At 38.7% G+C, this 27,507-nt stretch overlaps 1 protein-coding gene across 1 annotated transcript in view; it reads right to left on the bottom strand.

The window, feature by feature from the left end:
- GMDS (GDP-mannose 4,6-dehydratase) overlaps positions 1-27,507 on the bottom strand; it is a 676,213-nt gene that overhangs the window by 110,109 nt on the left and 538,597 nt on the right. The window contains exon 8 of the mRNA XM_081295089.1: positions 26,359-26,477. Coding sequence (XP_081151215.1) covers positions 26,359-26,477 — 119 coding nt within the window. The remainder of the gene's footprint in view (positions 1-26,358; positions 26,478-27,507) is intronic.

Here is a 27,507-nt window from a genome sequence, read left to right as displayed (position 1 = left end):
CTCCATGTGAAATCTCAGTCACAGTTCTGGGCCTGTGCTCACCTCTTCTACCTATACAACCACATCTATCCATCTCCTTTTCTTCCATCCCCGACAAATCTGCACTGAACACCCCTGAGTGCCAGCAGCTATACCAAGCCAGGAGCTACACCTGGTATCCATCCTTCAGGAACCTGGAATCTGGTGACTACCACACCACATGGAGACAGACAGGATGTTGTCACAGCCCAGGGGAAGACACCTGGCACAGACCTGGTTGAAGGAGAGTATCAGCCCCAGGGAGGATGTCTGAGCTAAGGCCACAAGGACGCGTGGGAAGTGGTCAGGGGAAGCAGAAGGAATCATAGGAGCAGGTAGCTCTTGGTATGCCCTGAAGTGGTCAAGCTGGTCCACCCAGCTTATTGGTTTGCCTGGCACCAGCACCCACATACAATTCACTGCCTTCTGCCTCCATGCCTTTGTCATGCCATCCCACCCACCTGGCCGCTTTCCTTCTTCTTAACTACTCTCTGCATTTCCCACTTGGACAAGGGCTGGCTTCAATCTTTTCTTTAGATATCTCTCAACCTTGATATGGTGCCACTACTTCAGTATTGATGTGATACATTTGTACACTGCCATCATCTTATGTATATATCTTTGTGAATGATGTGTTCTTATTAACTATTGCCCTGTAGAGTCTATAGTTCTCAAGGGCAGAGAAATATCTTTTGATTCTCTTCAATGAGAGAAAACGAGGTGGGCAGGGGGTACATGTACTATACATCTATGTGTTTAGATACTATGCTGGATGTTTACTTAGGTTATTATAAAGACCCCAGTTTCAGGATCTACGCGATCCTTGGTTAAGAACTATGATTGACCTTCTACCTAATCAACTGCATATGAAATAGAATGAGAGTTGTCTCATGCCACCACATCACATCATACCAGGGTTCAAATTAGCTTTCATCATGCTAATGACTCAACGCCTGTTGCTTTGACAAAAGCACACATCAGTTTAGGCTGTAGCATTTGGATTTTTATGGGTTAAAAATCCAAGTACCTAAGAAGTTTATAAAAATAAATGATGATTAGGGCTTAGATTGCTCAGTGGTTGAAGGGAGGGATAAAAGGACAAAACAAGAAGAGACAGAGGAAGGATAAAAAGAAATCTCTTTTATTCTTTATGTTTTGTAATGTTGGGGATAAAACCCAGGGGCCTCATACATGCTAGACAAGCTTTATACCTACCATTAAGCTATGTCCCCATCTCCACAATTTAGAGTTTGCATGAAATAATCTATTATGATGAAACAGACTGTGAATATTTTTGAAGGCCCACTTAGAGACTTTCCAGAATTTTTTTTATGATACATGCACTTGAGAGTACATAGTTCTATGAAGGTTTGCTTGCAGTGATCAATTTTTCTAGCTCTAATGGCAAATTCTGAGTGATGACAGATAAGATGAGTTATATTTCTAGAAGTCAGTCTCACAGATTTCACTCAATTCAGCTGGACAGTATGTTTATCAAAGAAAAATTTAGCAAGCTGTTGAGGTAGGAGTCAAAACTACCAGGGACTCAAATATGGCTGGCTTAAAAGCAGTGTATTTAATAGTATGAAGGGAAAGGCAGAGCCATGGTAGTTTTTCTTCTCCTGACTGCCCCCCTGCAGAAAACTCTTGGAAGTGTGTCACCTGAGAATTCTGCTCATCAACAACTACAGACTGGATTTGATTTTCCATACTGCATAGTCACAGGCTCAGTAAGCTCTGGAAGAATGCCTCATGGGAACAATATTGGACACAGGGACATCTGATTCATACCCTAGAACCTGTATCCACTGGCCCTTCTTCTTACCTGTCCTCATCAGGGTCCTCCTTCAAAGCCCAGGGCCCAGGGTCCAGAGTTCCCCCTACCAGGAAATTAGGGAAGAAATGTGGGACAGCACAAAATGGCTTGCCATCCCAGCTGGGAGGATTTTAGACATGGGTTTCTTTTTAAAAGTATACTAATTTTGCCCTTGTTTTTACTGAAAATGTAAAGAAAGCACCACAAACTATGATAAATCCTTCCATTGCCTGAAACATCTTTTCCCCAGCAACAGGTATTGGTTCTCTTGTGGTTGCAGGCCATTCTTACAACTTTCTTCTTGCAATCTAACAAGATTCATCACAGAAAATTAGTCAAGACAAGTATTTGCCTGTTTGGTTTATCCTACCAACATCTTAGTTGTAGGAGAAAGGTGTTTCTTTTTTGTATTACTTAGTATGAAGTGGACAGAAAGTGAAAACCAAAACATAACACTAAAAAGACCCCTGATAAAGCATCCTCCTGCCCCTCCTCTAAAAAAATACCCTATAGAACTGTTCGAAGGAAACAGCTGTTGTCATCTGCTTCCCTAAATATATTTTACTAACCCAAAGTCAAATTAATGTGCTATTTTCTAATAAATGCAAAGATAAATTACTCAAATGGTATCAAATACTCAAGAGGGAATAGCTGTTTCAATTTTAAATGTACAGATGGCAATTCAGGTGTCAAGTCTTTTCAGTGTATATAAACATTTCCCAAAACAGAGGCAGAAATGGGAAGAGAACACAGATTTTAAGACAACTAAAGTAAGAATGTTCCAGATACTGATCAATATGAAGAGGAACTAACATGTATGATGAGGCTGTAGAGAAAGTCTAGAACCAAGGGAAAATATCTCTGACTTTCCTTTAAGCACAGATAGTACAGGAGGTAAGAGTTCCGAGTGGCAGAATGCTATCTGTGTTAACTAGTGGTGCCACTAATGAAGTTAGAAACTTTGGCTTCACCAAATCTTGCTGATTCTGTCTATCATGAATCAATCTCTCCCTCCCTCTTCAGGCCATCAGCTCCTCACAGCCCCTTCCCTGCAAGGCAGCTTCAACAGCCCTCTGGGGGAAAGCATGGCGACTTCCCTGGAGCTGTCACCACCATGCCAGGGTCAATCATACTGGGGAAATTAGAGTGACAATGAGCAATCTTGGAAGGCCTTTCTGGACAAGCTGGCTTTGGGGAATATCCATTCGTGTTCAATTAAGTATTTATAGAGGGCCTGTTGCAGGCAGCTGTTTGTGAGCATTGATGCTACCCTGGGAAAGAGACAGATGCTAGTGCTGTCTCAATCACTTAACAGCTGCTGACCTAGAGGGCAGCAGGTACTATACAACTTGTTGGGAGAGGTGCTGTGGTTTGGGGAGAATTTGCTTCTAGTGATAGAGCTTAAGACCCAAATTGCATGCAGTGAAAAATTTTCCTTGAAAACTCCATCATATATAACTTTATTCAATCAGAATTTGGGCTCTTGAAAGCTCAAAAGCCAAGCCTCATCTTTGTTCTTTTGGCATTTGGTTGGGGCTTCTCTTTCCCCGAGGTGTGCAGGCCTGAATCTGTTTTTCGTGCAAATATTACATCACAAAGTTTTTTTGAAAGAATGTCAACAAGAAGGATGCAAAATGCAACATAAAGGAAAGTGGCAACTCTTCTCTTTCTTTTTCTTCCTTCTTTATTGTGTCCAACTACAACTAAATTTTTTTAAAAAAATGTTCAGATCCGACTCTGCCACTCCCTTGCAGGGTAACCTAGGGAGGGTACTGAACCACACTGGGCCTCAGTTTCCTCTTCAGTGAAATAGTACCCAATCCCTGGAATGAAGATGCCTAAGTGTGCAGCTCCTGGCATGCTTTCTGGCTCACACTAGATGCCCACCACACATGATACTGAGCACATGCTGTTTCTCTCTGCCTGTGTCCCCATTCTCTAGTAATAGCACCTTAATGTTGGGGAAGACCCAGATCCTCTCCTATTCAAACTGTGGACTTCCAGTGGAGCTGCCTATCATGTACTTCTCTCTCATGGACCACAGGAAAAGGCCTGGGATCCAATTCCATTGTGGCTACAATGACTGGTCTTGAGATGATCACAAATCCCAACTGTCTTTTTCTATCATCACCCAGTCACTCATAGCAAATGCTTACACAGAGCTCAGACTCAGGCAGGTGCTGTTCATATACCTAATAACCTGCTCACTCCGCTCTATACCTGTGGGGCTGGGACTCTTACTATCCTTACTTTATAGTTAGGGGAACAGAGACAAATACAAGATAAATAACTGTCCTAGGAAGTCACAGAGTTGGGATTCCAGCCCAGGAATGTGATGATGGGTCTTTGCTTTTAATCATATTACACCACACTGGATGCAGATGAAGATGAATGACTTTGGGATGAAACTGACTAAATCATGAAATAAAATAATTAGGTAGGATTCTTGGAAGAAAGAAGCATGTTCATGTATAGTAGTCCTCTGTTATATGCAGGGGATATGTTCCAAGACCAAGGATAGTACCAATGGAGTGTGTGTGTGTGTGCTGTTTTTTCTACATATATTATTATTATTATTATGATTTAGTTGTAGTTCTGAAATGTTTCCCAAAGTATTATGCATACAGAGGTGGGGCTTCAGGGCAATGATTGGTGAGAGCTCTGACCTATTCAGTGAATTAATCAGTAAGAGCGAACAATTACTAATAAAATAGAACAAGTATAACAATATACTGGAATATAATTGCCAGCATCACCACTCTTGACACTTTGAAGCCATAAATAAGGAAAACAGGCATTATTTGAACACAAAGGCACTGGGATACCATGACAATTGACCTACTACTCAAGATATCTACTAAATGTCTCCTGGGCAGGTGGCATATATGGTGTGGATATGCTGGACAGACAGACAATTCACAACATGTGTGGGAAAGATGGTGTGAGATTTCATCATGCTATTCAGAATGGTGCACAATTTAAAACTTATGAATTGTTTATTTCTGGAAATTTCTATGTAATATTTTGAATTGCTGCTGACTGCCAGTAACTGACACCTCCAAGTGAAGCCACAGATAAGGAGGGATTACTGTACTCTTGAAGTCCTATAAAGCAGGTTTCCCAAATTGGGCACAACATTGTTCTTAGTCTCTTAAGAATCTTTCAGATCCTAGTGTGCTGCCTTCGTTTCTGTCTGGTTTCTAACTGTGAGGGGTCTGCTCCCGAGAAACCAAGAAAGGCTCAATGGCCCTCTCAGAAGCTCACAGCTGCAGCAGAGGAGCAGCCAGGGCCCAGGCATGGGACACTGCCTGTGGCTTTCCTCTTCCTCTTCCAGCTGTGATTGGTATGCTGACCTGAAGGCTCTAGAAGACCCAAAGAAAGGAGATTGAAAAAAAAACAAACAGTGAAATATAAATGGTAGACACATTCACAAAGCTGTCATGATTTTATTATTTGGCCTGGTGAAGTAAGTTGACATTATTAGATAAATTACACTTTAAGTATCACTAGAAGAGTTTAGCACCAGAATTTTTATTTTCTTTTCATTTTGGAATAGCCACATATGCAAAATAAGATATCTTTGGGATAGAACCAAAATCTAAACTAGAAATTCATCTATATTTCATATATACTTTATACACAGGCCGAAAGTTAAGTTTGCACAATATTATAGTGTGCTTGAGTTCTTTCTTTCTTTCTTTTTTTTTTTTTTTTAAAAGACAACAATTTGTGACAGTTCTTATGGTTCCCCAGGTTGACTGAGCTCACTTGAGATGTCTTTACTTGGGGTTTCTCCTGGGGTCAGATACTTGGGACTGCAGACATCTGAAGGCCTGATTGTGTTAACCACTCAGGATGCTTTGCCTGTGTGGCTAGCAGTTTGATGTTGGGTAGGGTCTCAGCTGATGCTATCCAGGTATGAATGTCCTTTTCATGTGATGTGCCTGTGACCCATCAAAGGAAGTTGGATGTGGAATTTTGTGCTTGTGGTGTTCTATCAGTGCTCAAAGTTTTAGATTCTGGAGTATTTTGAATTTTGGGTTAGGAATATTCAACCTGTATAGAATAAATAAGATGAATGTTCTGCAAACTCAACTCCACTGATAAGAGGCAGAAAGAACTGAAATAGTTACTGGGTACACAGGAGAGTACCATTTTGTCTAGGTGACAAGAAGTGTGATATGCTGCCACTCAGAAGACTATATTAAAAGCACGAAGTAAGGTCTTTCATTCATCTAGAATGCTGAACCATCACATCTCTCTTTCTGGGAAGAAGGTGAAAAAAAACTTATGGGCCAGGCATTTTGCCTATAATCCCAGCAACTAGAGAGGCTGAGGCAGGAAGATTGCAAGTTCAAAGCCAGCCTCAGCTACTTAGTGAGACCCTGTCTCAAAATAAAAAGGGCAGGGGATGTTTCTCATTGGTTAGAGTTAACTAGCTGGTACAACCACAACAAACAAAAATACAAAAGCAAACAAACAAACCAAAAATCCCTTATGGTTTCATCAAAATGTTCTGTGTCTACCATTCAAAGGCATTTTTAAATAAATCATGAAAAGCATGTGTAATTTTAGTCTGTCATTGGAAACAAAATGTAGATGACAAGTTTTTCAAAAGACGTCACTGCTTGAAATTTCAAATGGACTTTAGTGAAAATGGTGTAGCTATTTGGTAGGCATTTTCTGCTGAGGGAAAAAATAGCAATGAAAAGGCCTATCTTAGGGACAGAAAGGAGTCAGATATACTAAATGTCTGCTGCTCAGTTCTGAATGAGAGAGAAACATTTCCCAGCTAGTGATCCAGAGGATACTGTTGCTGGTGCAGGACTTAAATATAGATTTCAAAATTAAGCTTGGTCTGGTGTAGCTCAGTGGTAGAGCATGTGCAAGGCCCCAGCATAAAAAAGTCTAAAAATAAATAAATAAAAATAAGCTTAGAAGCCTGGCATGCTGGCATCTGCCTATAATTCCAGTAGCGCAGGAGGCTGAGGCAGGAGGATCTCAAATTCAAAGCAGCCAGCCTCAGCAAAAATGAGATGCTAAGCAACTCAGTGAGACCCTGTCTCTAAATAAAATAGACAATAAGGCTAGGGATGTGGCTCAGTGATTGAGTGCCCCTGAGTTAAATCCCTGGTACTAAAATAAATAAATAAATAAAAAATAAGCTTAGAAAATGTTGTGTTAAAACTAAGTTAAATAGTTCCTTTACTGTATATAGCTCTTTTAACATGGTATGGTGGTTATTGGTTCTCCAAGAGAAAGTTAAGGTATAAATATTGCTTAATAGGCTAGGCATGGAATACCATTTTCAAACAGTATCTCCAGTTTGGGAAAGACTACTCGAGTATAAATAAATAAACAAACAAACAAATAAATAAACAAATAACATTTAGCCCATAGGATTATAGGACCAAAGGATATTGTGATGACTGCATTCAGGACATATCTCCAAAATGGAAGAAGAACAAGGTCTCATATTCACTTTTCAGAAGAGTGTCTGACATGAGGAATCATTTGTAAGACAATACCAAATGTTTAGAATTGTGTTTAAAGTGAATTTTTTTAAATTACAAAAGCACCCAAGTTCATTATAGAATTGGGAAATAGAGAAAAGTATAGGATAGAAAACTAAATAATAGAGATTCGGCGGGAAGATGGAGGCGGGAAGTGAGTAAGCCGCTCTGTGCTCCGCGCCGCCGCGTCTGAAAAGATGAGGTAAAGATCATTAAAGGAGATCTGTCGACAAAAACCCAGCACCGTGTCAAGAAAGGGGCCTAGGTGGAGTGAATCCGCCACTAATCCAGCCAAGGTGGAGGGAGTCCATCACGACTTCAGCGCGAGCAGTAAGGCTGCAGCCCCAGCTGCACGGCTCTATCGGCCCCATCTCCTTCTCCTCTCCGCCTCTCCGCCTTGCTTCTCCTCAGCTGTCTCTCCTCCCAAGCTCAGTCTCTAAATATAGATCTCAATTTCTTTCCCCCACCCCGCCCGCTCTGCTGCGTGTCCGATACCCGGCCGGCACGGCCCCGAGGCGCCGCCTCCCCTCCCCCAACCTGCACCCCCTCCCCGGGGGTTCCGAAGGCCGCTGCTGCCGCCGCTGCTGCCGCCGCCGCCTCCCGCAGAGCACCATAGAGCAGACTCTTCACCGCGCGAATGAGCTGCCGAATTAAATGAAACAGCTGATAAGATGAGTGACAATTTAAAATCCAAGTGATCCGAGAACATGCACTGAGCCCTGACCCGCTGAATTCAAACTCCCGGTCACCTGCTTCCCGCAGACAAACAGCTATGACTCGGCATTAATTCATCCCGCTGAAACAACTGGTCAGCCCTTCTCATCATACGAAGGTAAATGCCTACCGAGCCTTCATAAGTAGTGGCCACAGGTTTGAAACGGGGCTTGGGAGAGAAGGACCCACCCGTTGAATTGGTCGCCCGGCAAAGGGAAATGACGTCATCAGACTGCTGCAGAGGAGATAACTTCACTGAAACCGGCAGCTACAAGTGTGTGATCCCATAGCCTTACCTCTCCACACATCGGGAAAACCTTAGGGGCCCCTCCCAGCTCTCCCGTAAGGGCCCCTCCCAGCTCTCCCGTGAGTGCTAGAGCCAGCCCAAGGGAATCAGAGGTGGTGCGGACCTGCGGCGCGGAACTACCGCTCCCATCAGGGCTGACTGCTGAGGTCTCTTGCACCAGCTACAGGGAAGTGGATACCGGAGGGCAAGTAAAATCCGCTGAGGATTCTCAGCCCCAAGCTCTACAAACTTAGGGTCTGAGGGAATGGCAAACTGGAAGAGTGTGCCCAGTCGTTCATGAAAACAGGGCTCCCGGGAGCAGCAGACCTGGCGTGTAGCCAGTATTGTGGTGAGAGGGGCCTGGCTAAAGAAAAAGTGGGAAGTGACTAGACACAAGAGGAGGCCCTAGACACTCAGGATTGGAGACTCGCCCAGTCTGGGAGGAGCTGCTGCACAGTGATTGGTTCCCGCGAATTGACAGGAGAAACTTGACACGGTGGGCACAGCGCCATCTACTGGAAGAGAAGTTAATCAAACTCTAAGAAGGCATTTATTAGTTTTTTTTTTTTTTTTCTTTTTTTTGATTTGGGTTTTTCTTTCATTTTCATTTTTTTCTTTCTTGTTGTTTTATTAATTCTTTTTTTTACAAAATATTTTTTTTAATTTTTTTTCTACTAATTTTAATTTAAATTTTTTAAATTATTATTATTATTTTATATTATTATTATTTTTTTTTAATTTTTTTTCTTTTTTAGTTCCTATTTTTTTCTTCTTTAGTCTTTTCATTTTTCTTATCCCCCCTTTCCTTGAATTCTACCTGCCTACTCTCATTCTCTTTAGAGACTTCTTCCCTTCCCTTCAAATACCTTTCCTCCCAAACATCAAATTAATTTACAGGAGTAAACAGTAACTCAGCAGTCAAACAGAACAAGAAGTAACATGAGCAGCTTCAAAAAACAAGGAAGAAAAGGAGTACAAACAATGCAGGACAGCCTAAATATTCAGGAGGACCTAGAGTCATCAGAAAAATGGTCATATAAAGAACTCAAGGAACACCTTAGACAGATGGAATGGAACCTTAAAGAGGATACAAGACAGCAAATCCAAGCAGTGAAAGAACACATTGAGAATGAATTTCATAAACAGATAAAAGAAGAAGTTAAGCATCTTTATCAGGAGATAGAGATTATAAAAAATAATCAAACAATAATTCTAGAAATGAAGGAAATGATAAACCAAATTAAAAACTCAATTGAGAGTATCACTAACAGAGTGGAACAAGTAGAAACCAGAACGTCAGATAATGAAGACAAAATATACCACCTTGAAAAGAGTCTAGCCAACTCAGAAAGGCTGGTAAAAAATCACGAGAAAAACATCCAAGATTTATGGGATAACATGAAGAAACCAAACTTACGAGTCATCGGGATAGAAGAAGGTACAGAGATTCAAACCAAGGGAATGAGAAACCTGCTGAATAATTACAGAAAACTTTCCAGAAATAAAAAAGGAAACAGATATACAAATTGAAGATGCATACAGGACACCGAGCACACAAAATCACAGTAGACCAATGGCAAGACACATTGTTATGAAGATATCCAATATACAGAACAAAGAGAAAATATTAAAAGCTACAAGAGAAAGGAGACAGATTACATTTAGGGGTAAACCAATATGGTTAACAACGGATTTTTCATCACAGACACTGAAAGCAAGAAGGTCATGGAACAATGTATTTCAAACACTGAAAGACAATGGATGCCAACCAAGAATTCTGTATACAGCAAAATTAAGCTTCAGGTATGGCAACGAAATAAAAATCTTTCATGATAAAGAAAAGTTAAAAGAATTTGCAGCCAGAAAACCAGCATTGCAAAGCATTTTGAGCAAAACACTACAAGAAGAAGAAATGAAAAACAATAACCAAAACCATCAGTGGGAAGTGCCTCAGTAACGACAGAGGGCGAGGGGAAAGACAATCATGGAGAAACAAACTAAAAAAATTTTTTTAAAAAAAGGATAAACAATCAAACATGGATGGAAGTTCAAACCACATATCAATAGTAACTCTGAATGTTAATGGCTTAAACTCTCCAATAAAGCGACATAGGCTGGTATCATGGATTAAAAAAACAAATCCAACAATATGCTGCCTCCAGGAGACACATCTGATTGGAAAAGACATACACAGGCTGAAGGTGAAAGGATGGGAAAAAATATACCACGCACATGGTCCTCGCAAGCAAGCAGGGGTGGCCATCCTCATATCGAATAAAATCGACTTCAAGACTAAGTTAATCAAAAGGGATAAAGAAGGTCATTATATACTGTTAAAAGGAACAATTCACCAACAAGGCATAACAATTATCAATATTTACGTACCAAATAATGGTGCTGCGACATTCATAAAACAAATTCTCCTCAAATTCAAGAATCAAATAGACCACAACACAATAATTATGGGAGACTTCAACACACCTCTCTCACCATTGGACAGATCCTCCAAACAAAAGATGAATAAAGAAACTATAGAACTCAATACTACAATCAATAACCTAGACTTAACTGACTTATATAGAATATATCAACCATCATCAAATGGATATACTTTTTTCTCAGCAGCACATGGATCCTTCTCAAAAATAGACCATATATTATGCCATAGGGCAACCCTCAGTAAATATAAAGGGGTGGAGATAATACCATGCATTTTATCTGATCATAATGGAATGAAACTGGAAATCAATGATAAAAGAAGGAAGGAAAAATCCTACATCACATGGACAATGAACAATACGTTCCTGAATGATCAATGGGTTACAGAAGACATAAAGGAGGAAATCAAAAAATTCTTACAGATAAATGAAAATACAGGCACAACATATCGGAATCTATGGGACACAATGAAAGCAGTTTTTAAGAGGAAAATTCATCGCCTGGCGGTCATTCCTCAAAAAAAGAAGAAACCAACAAATAAATGAGCTCACACTCCAACTCAAAGCCCTAGAAAAGGAAGAGCAAAACAACAGCAAATGTAGCAGAAGGCAAGAAATAATTAAAATCAGAGCGGAAATCAATGAAATTGAAACAAAAGAAACTATTGAAAAAATTAACAAAACTAAAAGTTGGTTCTTTGAAAAAATAAATAAGATCGACAGACCTTTAGCCACGCTAACGAAGAGAAGAAGAGAGAGAACTCAAATTACTAACATACGGGATGAAAAAGGCAATATCACAACAGATGCTACAGAAATACAGAAGACAATTAGAAATTATTTTGAAAACCTATATTCCAATAAAATAGAGGATAGTGAAGACATCGATAAATTTCTTAAGTCATATGATTTGCCCAGACTGAGTCAGGAGGATACACACAATCTGAACAGACCAATATCAATGGATGAAATTGAAGAAGCCATCAAAAGACTACCAACAAAGAAAAGCCCAGGACCGGATGGGTATACAGCGGAGTTTTACAAAACCTTTAAAGAAGAATTAATACCAATACTTTTCAAGTTATTTCAGGAAATAGAAAAAGAGGGAGCCCTTCCAAATTCATTCTATGAGGCCAACATCACCCTGATCCCAAAACCAGACAAAGACACCTCAAAGAAAGAAAACTACAGACCAATATCTCTAATGAACCTAGATGCAAAAATCCTCAATAAAATTCTGGTGAATCGAATACAAAAACACATCAAAAAAATAGTGCACCATGATCAAGTAGGATTCATCCCTGGGATGCAAGGATGGTTCAACATACGGAAATCAATAAATATTATTCACCACATCAATAGACTTAAAGATAAGAACCATATGATCATCTCGATAGATGCAGAGAAAGCATTCAACAAAGTACAGCATGGCTTTATGTTCAAAACATTAGAAAAACTAGGGATAACAGGAACTTACCTTGACATTGTAAAAGGTATCCATGCTAAGCCTCAGGCTAGCATCATTCTGAATGGACAAAAGTTGAAGGCATTCACTCTAAAATCTGGAACAAGACAGGGATGCCCTCTATCTCCACTTCTATTCAATATAGTTCTCGAAACACTGGCCAGAGCAATTAGACAGACGAAAGAAATTAAAGGCATAAAAATTGGAAAAGAAGTACTTAAATTATCACTATTTGCAGATGACATGATTCTATACCTAGAAGACCCAAAAGGGTCTACAAAGAAACTACTAGAACTAATAAATGAATTCAGCAAAGTGGCAGGATATAAAATCAACACGCATAAATCAAAGGCATTTCTGTATATCAGCAACAAAACTTCTGAAATGGAAATGAGGAAAAGCACTCCATTCACAATATCCTCAAAAAAAAAAATAAAATACCTGGGAATCAACCTAACAAAAGAGGTGAAAGATTTATAAAATGAAAACTACAGAACCCTAAAGAGAGAAGTAGAAGAAGATCTTAGAAGATGGAAAAATATACCCTGTTCATGGATAGGCAGAACTAACATCATCAAAATGGCGATATTACCAAAAGTTCTCTATAGATTTAATGCAATGCCAATCAAAATCCCAACGGCATTTCTTGTAGAAATAGATAAAGCAATCATGAAATTCATATGGAAAAATAAAAGACCCAGAATAGCAAAAGCAATTCTAAGCAGAAAGTGTGAATCAGGCGGTATAGCGATACCAGATTTCAAACTATATTACAGAGCAATAGTGACAAAAACAGCATGGTACTGGTACCAAAACAGGCGGGTGGACCAATGGTATAAAATAGAGGACACAGAGACTAATCCACAAAGTTACAACTATCTTATATTTGATAAGGGGGCTATAAGCATGCAATGGAGGAAGGATAGCATCTTCAACAAATGGTGTTGGGAAAACTGGAAATCCATATGCAACAAAATGAAACTGAATCCCTTTCTCTCGCCATGCACAAAAGTTAACTCAAAATGGATCAAGGAGCTTGATATCAAACCAGAGACAAGGCATCTGATAGAAGAAAAAGTTGGCTCCGATCTACAGATTGTGGGGTCGGGCTCCAAATTCCTTAATAGTACACCCATAGCACAAGAGTTAACAACTAGAATCAACAAATGGGACTTAATTAAACTTAAAATTTTTTTCTCAGCAAAAGAAACAATAAGAGAGGTAAATAGGGAGCCTACATCCTGGGAACAAATTTTTATACCTCACACTTCAGGTAGAGCCCTAATATCCAGAGTATACAAAGAACTCAAAAAATTAGACAATAAGATAACAAATAACCCAATCGACAAATGGGCCAAGGACCTGAACAGACACTTCTCAGGAGGATATACAATCAATCAACAAGTACATGAAAAAATGCTCTCCATCTCTAGCAGTCAGAGAAATGCAAATCAAAACCACCCTAAGATACCATCTCACTCCAGTAAGATTGGCAGCCACTATGAAGTCAAACAACAACAAGTGCTGGCGAGGATGTGGAGAAAAGGGTACACTTGTACATTGCTGGTGGGACTGCAAATTGGTGCGGCCAATTCGGAAAGCAGTTTGGAGATTCCTGGGAAAGCTGGGAATGGAACCACCATTTGACCCTGCTATTGCCCTTCTCGGACTATTCCCTGAAGACCTTAAAAGAGCATGCTACAGGGATACTGCCACATCGATGTTCATAGCAGCACAATTCACAATAGCTAGACTGTGGAACCAACCCAGATGCCCTTCAATAGATGAATGGATAAAAAAAAATGTGGCATCTATACACAATGGAGTACTATGCAGCAATAAAAAATGACAAAATCATAGAATTTTCAGGGAAATGGATGGCACTAGAGCAGATTATGCTTAGTGAAGCTAGCCAATCCCTAAAAAACAAATACCAAATGTCTTCTTTGATATAATGAGAGCAACTATGAAAAGAGCAGGGAGGAAGAGTAGGAAGAAAAGATTAACATTAAACAGAGACATGAGATGGGAGGGAAAGGGAGAGAAAAGGGAAATTACATGGAAATGAAGGGAGACCCTCATTGCTAAACAAAATTACATATAAGAGGTTGTGAGGGGAATGGGAAAATAAACAAAGAGAGAAATGAATTACAGTAGATGGGGTAGAGAGAGAAGTTGGGAGGGGAGGGGAGGGGGGATAGTAGGGGTTAGGAAAGGTAGCAGAATACAACAATTACTAATAGGGCATTATGTAAAATTGTGGATGTGTAACCGACGTGATTCTGCAATCTGCATTTGGGGTAAAATTGGGGGTTCATAACCCACTTCAATCTAATGTATGAAATATGATATGTCAAGAGCTTTGTAATGTTGTGAACAACCAATAAAAAAATTAAAAAAAAAAAGAAAACTAAATAATGATACTACATCCCCCCCACCCCTCCCCCTTTTTAAAATTTTGAGACAGGTTGCCCTGGCTGGCTTTAATTTGCAATCCACTTCCATAGCCTCCCTTGGATTACCACTATACCCAGCTGCTTCGGCAATCACTAACTGGCTTTCTATCCCTACAAATTAATCTTTCTTAGAATTTAATTTAAACAGAATCATACATATATATTCTTATGTGTGTGATTTTTTTCACCAAGTATTAGTAAAATTTTAATATTTATCTATGTTGCAATTTATCTATATTGCAAAAGTTTATGCCTTTTTATCACTGAGTAACATTCCATTGTGTGGATATAGTACATTTGATTATATAATCAGGAAGAAATGTTTTATTAGAAATAAAACTGACTTCCTTAACAAGATTCCTAAAGCACAAGAAGTAAAATCAAGAATCAATAAATGGGATGGATTCAAACTAAAAAGTTTCTTCTCAGCAAAAGAAACAATCAATAATGTGAAGAGAGAGCCTATAGAAGGGGAGAAAATCTTTACCACATGCACACGAGATAGAGCACCAATCTCCAAGATATATAAAGAACTCAAAAAACTTAACACCAGAATACAAATAACCCAATCAATAAACGGGCTAAGAAACTGAACAGACACTTCACAGAAGAAAACATACAATTGATCAATAAACATATGAAAAAATGTTCATCATCTCTAACAATTAGAGAAATGTAAATCAAAACTACTCTAAGATTTCATCTCACACCAGTCAGAATGGCAATTATCAAGAATACAAACAATAATAAGTGTTGGCAAGGATATCGGGAAAAAGGTACCCTCATACATTGCTGATGGGACTGAAAATTGGTGCAACCACTATGGAAAACAGTATGCAGAATCCTCAGAAAACTTTGAATGAAATGACCATTTGACCCAGCTATCCCATTACTTGATTAACACCTAAAGGAGTTAAAATCAGCATACTACAGTAACACAGCCACATCAATGTTTATCGCAGCTCAATTCACAATAGCTAAACTGTGGAACCAACCTAGATGCTATTCAAAAGATGAATGGATAAAGATAATGTAGTACATATACACAATGGAAAATTACTCAGCCTTAAAGAAGAATGAAATTATGGCATTTGCAGGTAAATGGATAGAGATGGAGGATATCATGCTAAGTAAAATAAGCCAATCCAAGAACCCAAAGTCCTAATGTTTTCTCTAATAAATGGATGCTGATCCATAATGGGTGGGTAGCAGGGAAGAATGAAGGAACTTTGGATTGTGTGGAGGGGAGTGTGAGGAGAGGTGGGGTAGTGGGGATGGGATGGATGGTGGAATAAGATGGACATTTTTACCCTATTTACCCATGATTACACTACCAGTGTGACTCAGCACCATGTACCGCCAGAGGAAGGCGAAGTTCTGCTCCATTTGTGTACAATGTGTCAAAATGCATTCTACTGTCATGTATGACAGTAGTGTATGAATCTTTCATATATTTTATTAAATTCATCTCTGAGAATTTCATGTTTTTCTGATTCTACAATGTGAGGTATTTTTCATTTCAATTTTCAATTGTTAATTGGTAGTACACAGAACTACAACTGATTTTATGTATAGAGTTTGCATCTTGAGACACTGATAGGTACACCTGCTTAGCTCTAGTTGTTGTTTTTGTAGATTACTTAGGTTTTCTATGTTTGTAATAATGTTACCTGTGAATAAAGGTAAATATTTTTCCTTTAATTTCTTTTTGAATAGGATTTCCAAGACAAAGTTAAAAATGATTTCTAGGGCCAAAGCAACTTTGGCCCTTACTTTAGGAGAAAAGTATTCAGTCTGTCGTCATTAAGTATGATAACTGTGTTTTTCTTAGATGCCATTTAACAGCTTAAGAAAATTTCCTTTCAATTTCTAACTTGTTGAATTCTTTTTTATTTTTTATAATAAATAGTCATTGAGTTTTTCAAGTGCTTTTTCTGCATGTGTTTTTTTAAAAAAGTCACATTTCTCTCTCTTTTGCCCGGGCTGGCCTCGAACTTGAAAACATATTGCCTCAGCCTTCCAAGTAGGTGGGATTACAGGTGTATGTCACAATATTTGGCTCCTTTGTATACTTAATACAGTGAATTACATTCATTTTCATATGTTAAACCAACCTTGCCTTCTTGGGATAAATTCCACTTTATCAGTGTATGAACATTATATATTTTGAGATTCAACTTGCTTATATTTTATTAGTAATTTTTTGTTTCTATGATTATGTGGAATACTAGTCTATATAGATTTCTTTCTTTACAATGTTTTTATTCTTAGTACCAGGGTAATGCTGTCCCTGTAAAATGAGTTGGAAAGTGTTCATTCTTCAAAATAAATAAAGCAAGATTATTACTTTCTTTCTTAAATTCTTGCTAAAATTCACCAGTGAAAATTAGTTTCTTTAACAGAATTATTAAGATTTCTATTTGTTCTTGAGTCAGTTTTGGCAACTTGTGTCTTTTATAAAACAACACCATTTCCTTTAATTTGACAAATTGGCAAATAAATTCTTCATAACATTCCCTTATTAGTCTATTAATGTCTGTAGGAGCTGTAGTGATGACTCTTCTTTTATTTCTACTATTTATAATTTTTGTCTTTTCTTTTTCTCCTCATCAATATGGACAGAGATCTATCCAAGTTTTGGTTACATTTAGTTTTTCTGTAGTGTTTTTGTTTTTCTATTTCATCAATCTCCATTTTTACTTTATAATAGAAATATCCTTCCTTCTGAATGCTTTGGTTTAATTTACTCTTTTTTTCCCCTAGCTTTTTAAGTAGAAAACAAGGCAGCTGTTCAAGGAGCTTTCTTTTTTTTCAATATTAATATAGAAAGGCATAAACTACTCTTTAAGCATTGTGTTAGCTGTATCCTATAAATTTTAATTTTCTGCTCTTACTTTCATTCAGTTCAAAATATTTTCTAATTTTTCTTGAGATATCCACTTTGACCTGTGAATTACTTAGAAGTTTGTGGATTTTTAAATATTTTTCTGTTTTTTAATTCTAAATTGATTTCATTTTGGTCAGAAAGCATAATTTCAATTCTTTAAAATTTATGGAGACTACTTTTATGGCACAGAATATGGTCTGCTTTGGGTGACTATTAAAGGTATTCTTAAAAACAATGTAAATGCTGCTGTTTTGGTTAATGGATGATATATTTTATAGCACTAATTAGGTCAAGCAGTTTATTATGTTGTTCATGTCTTCTATGTCCTTTTTTTGTCTACTTGCTTGTTAGTTATAGAGAAAGGAATGTAAAAATATGCAAGCACAAAGTTTGTCTTTTTCTCTCAGTTCTATCAGTATTTTGAAGTAGGTATAAATGTGTGTACATACATTTTAAACTGCTATATCTTCATCATGAATTGATCCCTTAACATTGTGAAATCACTCTTTTTATTCATTGTAAATTGTGAAGTCTAATTTTTCTCATACAATATAACTCTTTCAGATTTCTTATGATTAGTGTTTGTATACTGTAATTTTTTTCTTATTACTTTTAATCTGTGTTTTTATTTAAAAGAGTCTTGTAGAAAGGACATTGCTTTTCAAGTCTGACAATATCTCCCTTTTAACTGGAGTATTTGAATAACTTACAATTGACATAATTACCAATATAGTACCATTTGTATTTGTCCAATCTGCTATTTGTTCTCATTTTCTCTTTTCCTGCTCTCTTTTGGTTGAGTATTTAGAATTGCAACTAACTCTATTATTGGCTTATTGTTGTTCTTTGTTTTGTTTTAGTAAAGCTATAGAATTTATAGTATGGACTTTAACTTACTGTAATCTATCTTCAAACAATTTATACCAGTTCACATTTAATATAAAACCCTTACAACAATGTAATATTTAAATATTTCCATCTCCCCCCTGCAACTCTGTGCTACTATTGTTACACAACACACACACACACACACACACACACACACACACACACACACAGTATTAGAAACCCCATGGTAAATTATTTTGAATTTAAACATTTTAAAAGATATTTAGGAATAGGGGGCATTAATATTTTTCCCACATATTTACTATTTATTTTGCTGTTCATTTCTTTATAGATCCAGGTTTCAAATTAGTATCATTTTTCTTTTGCCTCAATGTTTGCTGGCAATGAATCATCTCAACTTCTATTTGAAAAAGGAAACATTGAATTAATGACTGTTTAAAAAATATTTTACCTAGGAATAGAATTCTAGGTTCTAGGTTTTTGTTAGCAGCTTAAACCTATTGTATTCTGCCTTGAATATTTTTTTTGGGGGAAAAGGGTCTTTTTTTTTTTCCTATTTGTTCTTCTGTAAATAGCTATCTTTCTTCTTTAGCTATCTTAAGATTTTCTCTTTAGTATTTATTTATTTAATTATTTTATATTTTTTTTAGTTGTCAATTGGTCCTTTATTTTTTATTTGCTTGTGGTTGAGAATCAAACCCAGTGCCTCACACATGCCAAGCAAGCGCTCTACCACTGAACTACAGCCCCAGCCCTAGCATTTATTTTTGGTATTTTGATTATGAAGTGTGACTTTCTTTGTGCTTATTCTTCTTGGGGTTTATTATGCCTCTTGGATCTGTGGTTTTATTGTTTTCATGAAATTTGGGGGAATAGTCATTATTTAATTCTTTTTCTGTGTTTCTCCCCCTTTTTCTCCCTTGGACTTCAATGGCATGTCAGGTTGCTTAATAATTGTCCCCAAGTTCCTGAAACTATTCTCTCTCTTTTTTCTCCCAGTAGTCTTTTTCCTTCTGTGCTTTCTCTTGGATCATTTCTATTATTATGTCTCCATACACACTGGCATTTTCTGTAGTATCTAATATGCCCTTTTTTTTAAAAAAAATTAGTTGTAGATGGACACAATACCTTTGTTTTATTTATTTATTTTTATGTGTTATTGAGGATCGAACCCAGTGCCTCATTCTTGCAAGCAAGTGCTCTGCCACTGAGCCACAATCCAAGCCCTCTAATCTGCATTTAATGCCAACAATGAATTTTTAAGATTTCAGATATTTGGTTTTTTATCTCTAGAAGTTTTTATCTCCATTGGTTTTTTAAAAAAAGTTTTGCTATTTACCACTCTCTCTGCAATGTGCTCCTGTCTTTCTTAGAAAACCTGAACATCATTATAATAGTTATTTAAACATCTTTGTATGTTCATACCAATACCTTTATTATTCCTCAGTCTGTTTTTATTGATTGATTTTTATCCTGGCTATAGGTCATGTTTTCCTGCTTCTTGACATGACTACTAAGTTTTGATTGAAAGCTGAACATAATGAATTCTGTGTAGTTGAGTGTCAAGATTTACTGTTTTCCTGTAAAGAATGTGGGGCTTTGTAATGGCAGGAAGCTAGGTTATTTGTGTCCAGTTCCATCCTTTTTAGAGCTGTATTTAAACCTGGTTAGCCTAAGTCTAGAGTAGACTTTGCTCTACAGAACAGCTTCTTGCTGAGGCAGAGCCCTTCTGGAATCTGCACTGTACTCTCTGAGGGATCCACAGGTTGCCTCATCATGTATGGCTGAGTCTTCAAAGCCTTCTAGTCTTGGATGAACTGGAAGAAACACTCACCTTCCGCTTCTCAGGTAGTTCTGTGTCTAAGTTCTTGTGGCATTTCTTTTTTTTTTCTTTTTTTTTCTTTATTTTTTTCTTGTTGGTCGTTCAAAACATTACATAGTTCTTAATATATCATATTTCACAGTTTGATTCAAGTGGGTTATGAACTCCCATTTTTACCCCATATACAGATTGCTGTATCACATCAGTTACACTTCCATTGATTTACATATTGCCATTCTAGTGTCTGATGTATTCTGCTGTCTATCCTATTCTCTACTATCCCCCTTCCCCTCCCCTCCCCTCCCCTCCCCGTTTCTCTCTCTACCCCCTCTACTGTAAATCATTTCTTCCACTTGTATTATTCTTCTCTTACCCCTCCTTTCCTCTTATATGTAATTTTGTATAACCCTGAGGATCACCTTCCATTTCCATGCGATTTCCCTTCTCACTCCCTTTCCCTCCCACCTCTCATCCCTGTTTAATGTTAATCTTCTTCTCAAGCTCTTCGTCCCTACCCTGTCCTTGGTTACTCCCCTTATATCAAATAAGTCATTTGGCATTTGTTTTTTAAGGATTGGCTAGCTTCACTTAGCATAATCTGTTCTAATGCCATCCATTTCCCTCCAAATTCTATGATTTTGTCATTTTTTTAATGCAGAGTAATACTCCATTGTGTATAAATGCCACATTTTTTTTTATCCATTCATCTATTGAAGGGCATCTAGGTTGGATCCACAATCTTGCTATCGTGAATTGTGCTGCTATGAACATGGATGAAGCAATGTCCCTGTAGCATGCTCTTATTAGGTCTTTAGGGAATAGACCGAGAAGGGGAATAGCTGGGTCAAATAAATGGTGGCTCCATTCCCAGCTTTCCAAGAAATCTCCATACTGCTTTCCAAATTGGCTGCACCAATTTGCAGTCCCACCAACAATGAACAAGTGTACCCTTTTCCCCGCATCCTCGCCAGCACTTGTTGTTGTTGGACTTCATAATGGCTGCCAATCTTACTGGAGTGAGATGGTATCTTAGGGTGGTTTTGATTTGCATTTCTCTGACTGCTAGCGATGGTGAGCATTTTTTCATGTCCCATTTGTTGATTCTAGTTGTTAACTCTTGTGCTATGGGTGTCCTATTGAGGAATTTGAAGCCTGACCCCACAGTATGTGGATCATAGCCAACTTTTTTTTCTATCAGACGCCGTGTCTCTGATTTAATATCAAGCTCCTTGATCCATTTTGAGTTAAGTTTTGTGCATGGCGAGAGATGCCTGATTCACACTTCCTGCTTAGCATAGTTTTTGCTATTCTGGGTCTTTTATTATTCCATATGAATTTCATGATTGTTTTATCTATTTCTACAAGAAATGCTGTTGGGATTTTGATTGGCATAGCATTGAACTTATAGAGAACTTTTGGTAATATTGCCATTTTGATGATGTTAGTTCTGCCTATCCATGAACAGGGTATATTTTTCCATCTTCTCAGGTCTTCTTCTATATCTCTCTTTAGGGTTCTGTAGTTTTCATTGTATAGGTCTTTCACCTCTTTTGTTAGGTTGATTCCCAAGTATTTTATTTTTTGGGGAGATATTGTGAATGGAGTAGTTGTCCTCATTTCCGTTTCAGAGGATTTGTCGCTGATATACAGGAATGCATTTGATTTATGCGTGTTGATTTTATATCCTGCCACTTTGCTGAATTCATTTATTAGCTCTAATAGTTTCTTTGTAGACCCTTTTGGGTCTGTTAAGTATAGAATCATATCATCTGCAAATAGTGATAATTTAAGTTCTTCTTTTCCTATTTTTATGCCTTTAATTTCTTTCGTCTGTCTAATTGCTCTGGCCAGTGTTTCGAGGACTATGTTGAACAGAAGTGGTGAGAGAGGGCATCCCTGTCTTGTACCAGATCTTAGAGGGAATGCCTTCAATTTTTCTCCATTCAGAATGATGCTGGCCTGTGGCTTATCATAGATTGCTTTTACAATGTTGAGGTATGATCCTGTTACTCTAATTTTTCTAGTGTTTTGAACATAAAGGGATTTCTTTTTTTTTTTTTTTTTAAAGAGAGAGAGAGAGAGAGAGAGAGAGAGAGAGAGAGAGAATTTTTTTTAATATTTATTTTTTAGTTCTCGGTGGACACAACATCTTTGTTGGTATGTGGTGCTGAGGATCGAACCCGGGCAGCACGCATGCCAGGCGAACGCGCTACCGCTTGAGCCACATCCCCAGCCCATAAAGGGATTTCTATTTGTTTGTTTTTTATTACCTCTATCTCCCTGTGAAATTGATCTTTTACTTCCTGGATTTGTTTATGTAGTTCCTTGTCAAAGTGATCTTTCATTGTCTGATTTTGCTGTCTCATGTCTTCCTTGAGACTCCAGATCATCTGAAGCATGTATATCCTGAACTCTTTATCTGACATTCCATCTGTTGCAGCTATTACCTCTTCTAAAGTTGAGTTGACCTGCATTGCTTGTGGTCCTTTCTTTCCTTGTCTTTTCATACTGCTCGCGTTTCTTTCTGTTTGGTGAAACTGTTGTGTTTTTGAAATTTTCCCCCTATTTATTTATATTGCTCTTGTATAGTTGGGAAATCTCCCTTGCAGGGCGGGTAGTGGCTGTGCTCCTCCTCTAATTAGGGTGATCTGTCTACCACTATGGTCAGTCGCAGGTCTGCCCACCCTGCGGGCGCGGGTGGCGGCTCTGCTCTGCCCCCACTCCAATTGTGGTGACGTAACTACCACGCCCTCGGGTCGTTGGTCCTGATCCGGATGTGGGCGGTGGCTCTTCTCGGCCCCTACTCCAATTGGTGTGACGTGTCTACCACGCTGGTCGGCCTCTAAGCCTGTTCCGCTGGTGGGTCGCAGGTCTGCCTACCTTGCGGGCTCAGGCGGCAGTTCTGCTCAGCCCCCACTCCCAGTGGGGGTACCTGATTGCCTCTCCAACGGGTCACTGGGCCTTTTCCGGACACGGGCGGCGGGTCTGCTCCACCCCCACTCCAACCAGTGTGACGTGACTGCCTAGGTGCTACTTGTCCACCACGCTGGCAGGCAACCGGGCCTGTCCTGCCAATGGGTCGCAGGTCTGCCTACCTTGCAGGCTCAGACGGCGGCTCTGCACAGCCCCTACTCCAAATGGGGTGACTTGGCTACCGCGCCGTCGGGTCGCTGGTCCTGTTCTAGGCGTGGGCGGCTACTCTCTTCGGCCCCAGCTGCAGTTGGGGTGACGTGATACCACGCCGGTGGGTCACTTGGCCTGCTCTGGGCGCAGGCGGCAGCTCCACTCTGCCCCCCTGGCCCCCACAGCACCCAGCAGGACCCAAACCGAGAAGCAGTCACCGCAGGTTCCCCAGCCCTAGGCCAAAGCAGCTTCGGGAGCCAGAACCTGGCCTCTCCGATCCCAGCCACGCTGCACTAGGAGCAGGCTCCAAGGAGTGATCCCCGCGGGTTCCCCAGCCCCAGGCCAAAGCAACTTGGGAGCCAGAGCCCGGCCGCTCGAAGCTCAGCGCACGCTCCACTTGGAGCTGGCCTCAACACGCAGTCTCCGCAGTTTCCCCAGCCCTGGGCCAAAGCAGCCCGGGGAACCAGAATCCGGCCGCTCAGAGCCTGGCACATGCCTTGCCAGGAGCGAGCCCCAAGGAGTATTCTCCACAGGTTCTCCAGCCCCGAGCCTGAGCGATCTGTCTGCGAGACGCAGGCAAATACCAGCCTGAAATCACCTGTTCCGTAGCTGAATGAGCTGAGATCAGTAGAAAACAGGGATGATTACATCAGCTCTCCAAGATGGCGGCTGCTGTCCTCCTCCGTGGTCGAGAATCAAACTGGACCGCTTCTCTCCTCTGTCTCAAAGCCGGAACTCAGCACTAAGCACGGCCATTGCACCACTGGCAGGAGCCCACAGAATCCGCATCGCTGCACTCCCACTCTGGCACCTCGCTGCTTCCCAGCGCGCGCCGCAAACTCCAGCTGGGGGGCGGTCTGCAGATCAGGCAATGCGATCCTCCGTGCGGAGAAATCGCCCGCGACCGAGCCCCCGCAGCCGAACCTCGCGCAATGGAAATCTGTACACTAGATTCTGAAGCACCTCCACTCCCTTTGCCGCCATCTTCCTTCATCCCTTGTGGCATTTCTTACACACATGCCTCTTATTATTATTAAGTGAAGACTTAAGAGGACCTCTATGTAGATTTCTGGAGCTCTGTTCCATATAGATCCCCTCTCTCTAGAATTCTGTCCTATAATGTCCAGGTCCCTCTGACTATGAATTATGATCTCTGCCTCCTCAATTCAGAAGGAGAGTTGTTCTAAGCTTGGGGTTCTCCTTGCTTCCTCCTTGTACTCCCAAGGAGAGAGCAGGACAGGGTGATTACAGAGCTCCTCTAATTCATTTATTTTCTATCAGAGATCTCAATCCCATATTGCTTGCCATCCAGTATCTGAAACAATTATTTCATGTATTTTGTCTAGTTTCCTAGGTTTTTAAAGATAAAAGATTAAATCTAGTTTTTTTATTCAATTATAGCTAGAAGTGGAAATCCTTTCTTATGGTTCAAAAATGAATCTTAGAAAATAGTTTGGTGGTTCCTCAAAAACTTAAACACAGAATTACCATATGACTCAGAAATTCTACTCCTAAACCCAGATCCAAAAGAATCAAAAGCAGAGACTCAAATAGATATTCGTGAACACATATTCACAGCAGCATTTTTCACAGAAGCCAAAAGTATCCACTAACTAATGAATGAACCAATAAAATGTGGTATATACACAAAATAATATTATTCAGTCTTTAAAAAGATGTTAAATGTTACAGTGTGTATGAACTTTGAAGACATTATGCTAAGTGAAATAAGACAGTCATAAAAGGACAACTACTGTTGGTTCCACTCATATGAGGTACCTAGAATAGACAAATTCATAGAGATAGAAAGTAGAACAGAGGTTATCAGAACTAAGGAAAGAAGAATTACTATTTAATGGTTATCAAATTTCTCTTTTTAGGATGATGAAATAATTCTGAAAATGGATAGTGGTGATGGTTAAACAACAATGTAAAGGTAATTAATACCACCAAACTGTATATTCAAAAATGATTAAAATGACAGAGATATGAAAAATTGTGGTATATATGTGTATTAAGAATTGTAATGCAAAAAAGTACATGTATAATGGCATAAATTGACATGAACATACTTTATATACAGAGATACAAAAAATTGTGCTCTATATGTGTAATAAGGATTGTAATGCAAAAAAATGATTAAAATGATGAATTCCATGTTACCTATATTTTAGCACAATTAAAAAATCATTAAAAATAAAAATTTCATCTGTAATGATTTCCCACACATCTTTCAAATATTCAACTAATAAAATATGACTTAAACATTTGTATAATGCAATATGTAGATGTAGTACATGATTATAAACTGAATCGGTTTGGTATAAAGTAGAGCATCAGCTAAACTGCCAAAACTCAAATGTGATCTGATGATTAGATAGGAGTAATTCATCACTGTGAATTTCCTGAGTTTGATGGTTGTATTGTGTTTATGCAGAAGAATATCTTGTTTTAGGAAATGCACACACCAGTTCAGGATCATTGGGCACCAGATTACAACTTACCCTCAATGGTTTAGAGAAAAGGAGACTATAATGTATTTGAAGCCTTTCTGTAAGCTTTTGATGGTTTCAAATTTAAAAAATATATGATGGAAGTAGTAAAATGTGGGGAATTATTATCACATTGGTCTAGAAAGAGTACAATTAGACCCAGTAGAATCATATTAAAAGATGGTATTTACACTGTGATAAAAAAATTTTAAAATAAAATTAAAATTAAAAATTAAAAACATTTAAAAATAAGAGAGATAAAAGAAATTAGGAAGAGACTAGGTTTAAATGCTGACAAGCAGCTGACATTCAATGTAAATGGGGTTGCATGCAATGCCCTACATGGAAACCTTCTGTTCTGATTTTATGAGAGTGAAAGGGAAGATAAGAAAACAAAACCACAGTGAAGAGCAGACTTGTGTGCACACCTACCAGAAAATGTCTCTGAACAAGCAGCAATCAACCTCAGGTGTACTTACACAATGGTTTTTCCAATGTGCAAAAATGATTTCTCGACAAATTCACGGACACTATGGACCTCTCCAGTTGCTATGACAAAGTCTTCTGGCTCATCGTTCTGCAACATCAGCCACATAGCCTAGAGAGAGAGAGGCAAGTTCACCTGAAGGTCATACTCAATGGCCACTTTGGGAATACAATGTTGTCAAATGCATATAATCAGATATGGCCATGTGCAGTTAGAAAAGGAGTGCAAATTTACTACAATAGTCTAACCTCTACAATGATTGTTACAATTTAATGCACATCAGAAATATTTGGGGAACATCTTGGTATGAATGCCTGGGTCTAGTCACAGAGGCATGGACTCAGAAGGAATCTTTAATCTTAAACACTGTAGAAGATTTTCATGTAGCAGTTCTTTGAACTCAACTTAAAGGAACATGATATCTAATAATATCTGTGAAAATAACCTTTTTTATAGTATGTGTATGAAGAAACAGTTTCAAAAGCCTTGTCTAATTTTCTTGCATGTCAGAAAGGGCAGACAAGAAAAAAGTATTTAAACCCAGATTATAAACCAAATCCAATAAATCATCAAAAATAGAGACTCATTTCTTAACAATAAAATTTGAAAATTTAACCATCAAAAAAGCAATATAAACAAGGACCATTAATGAAGAAACAATCAACAACAGAAAATGCTACTATTTTAAAAAGTTGTCTGACAGGCAACAAAAACCAGAATGCGGGGGTTCAGGTTCATAGTCAGGTGCTCAATTTCCATACTGTGATCAATATGAAGGTATAACTGAGGTATAATTTCTTAGAGGAACAAAGAATCTGGTTGGGCAAAAATACAGTAGCATTCTGAGATACTGATTGGTGGCAACTGTCACAGGCCACCACAATGGAATGAAATTAGAAATCAATGTTAAATAAAAAATAGAAAGCTACTGTGACAAATAGAGACTACATAATACACAGTTGAATGATGAATGGGGCTGGGGTTGTAGCTCAGCGGTAGAGCGCTCTTCTAGCATGTGTGAGGCCCTGGGTTCGATCCTTAGCACCACATAAAAATAAATAAACAGAATAAAGGTATTATGCCCAACTAAAAAAAAGGGGAATGAAATAAAAAAATTCTTAGAGGCAAATAAAAACACTGA

Source organism: Spermophilus citellus (genome assembly GCF_964194105.1).
Source record: "Spermophilus citellus genome assembly, chromosome: 5".
Lineage (NCBI taxonomy): Eukaryota > Metazoa > Chordata > Mammalia > Rodentia > Sciuridae > Spermophilus > Spermophilus citellus.
Note: the sequence above shows the minus strand (reverse complement) of the source record. Positions and strands in the feature narration are given on the sequence as shown.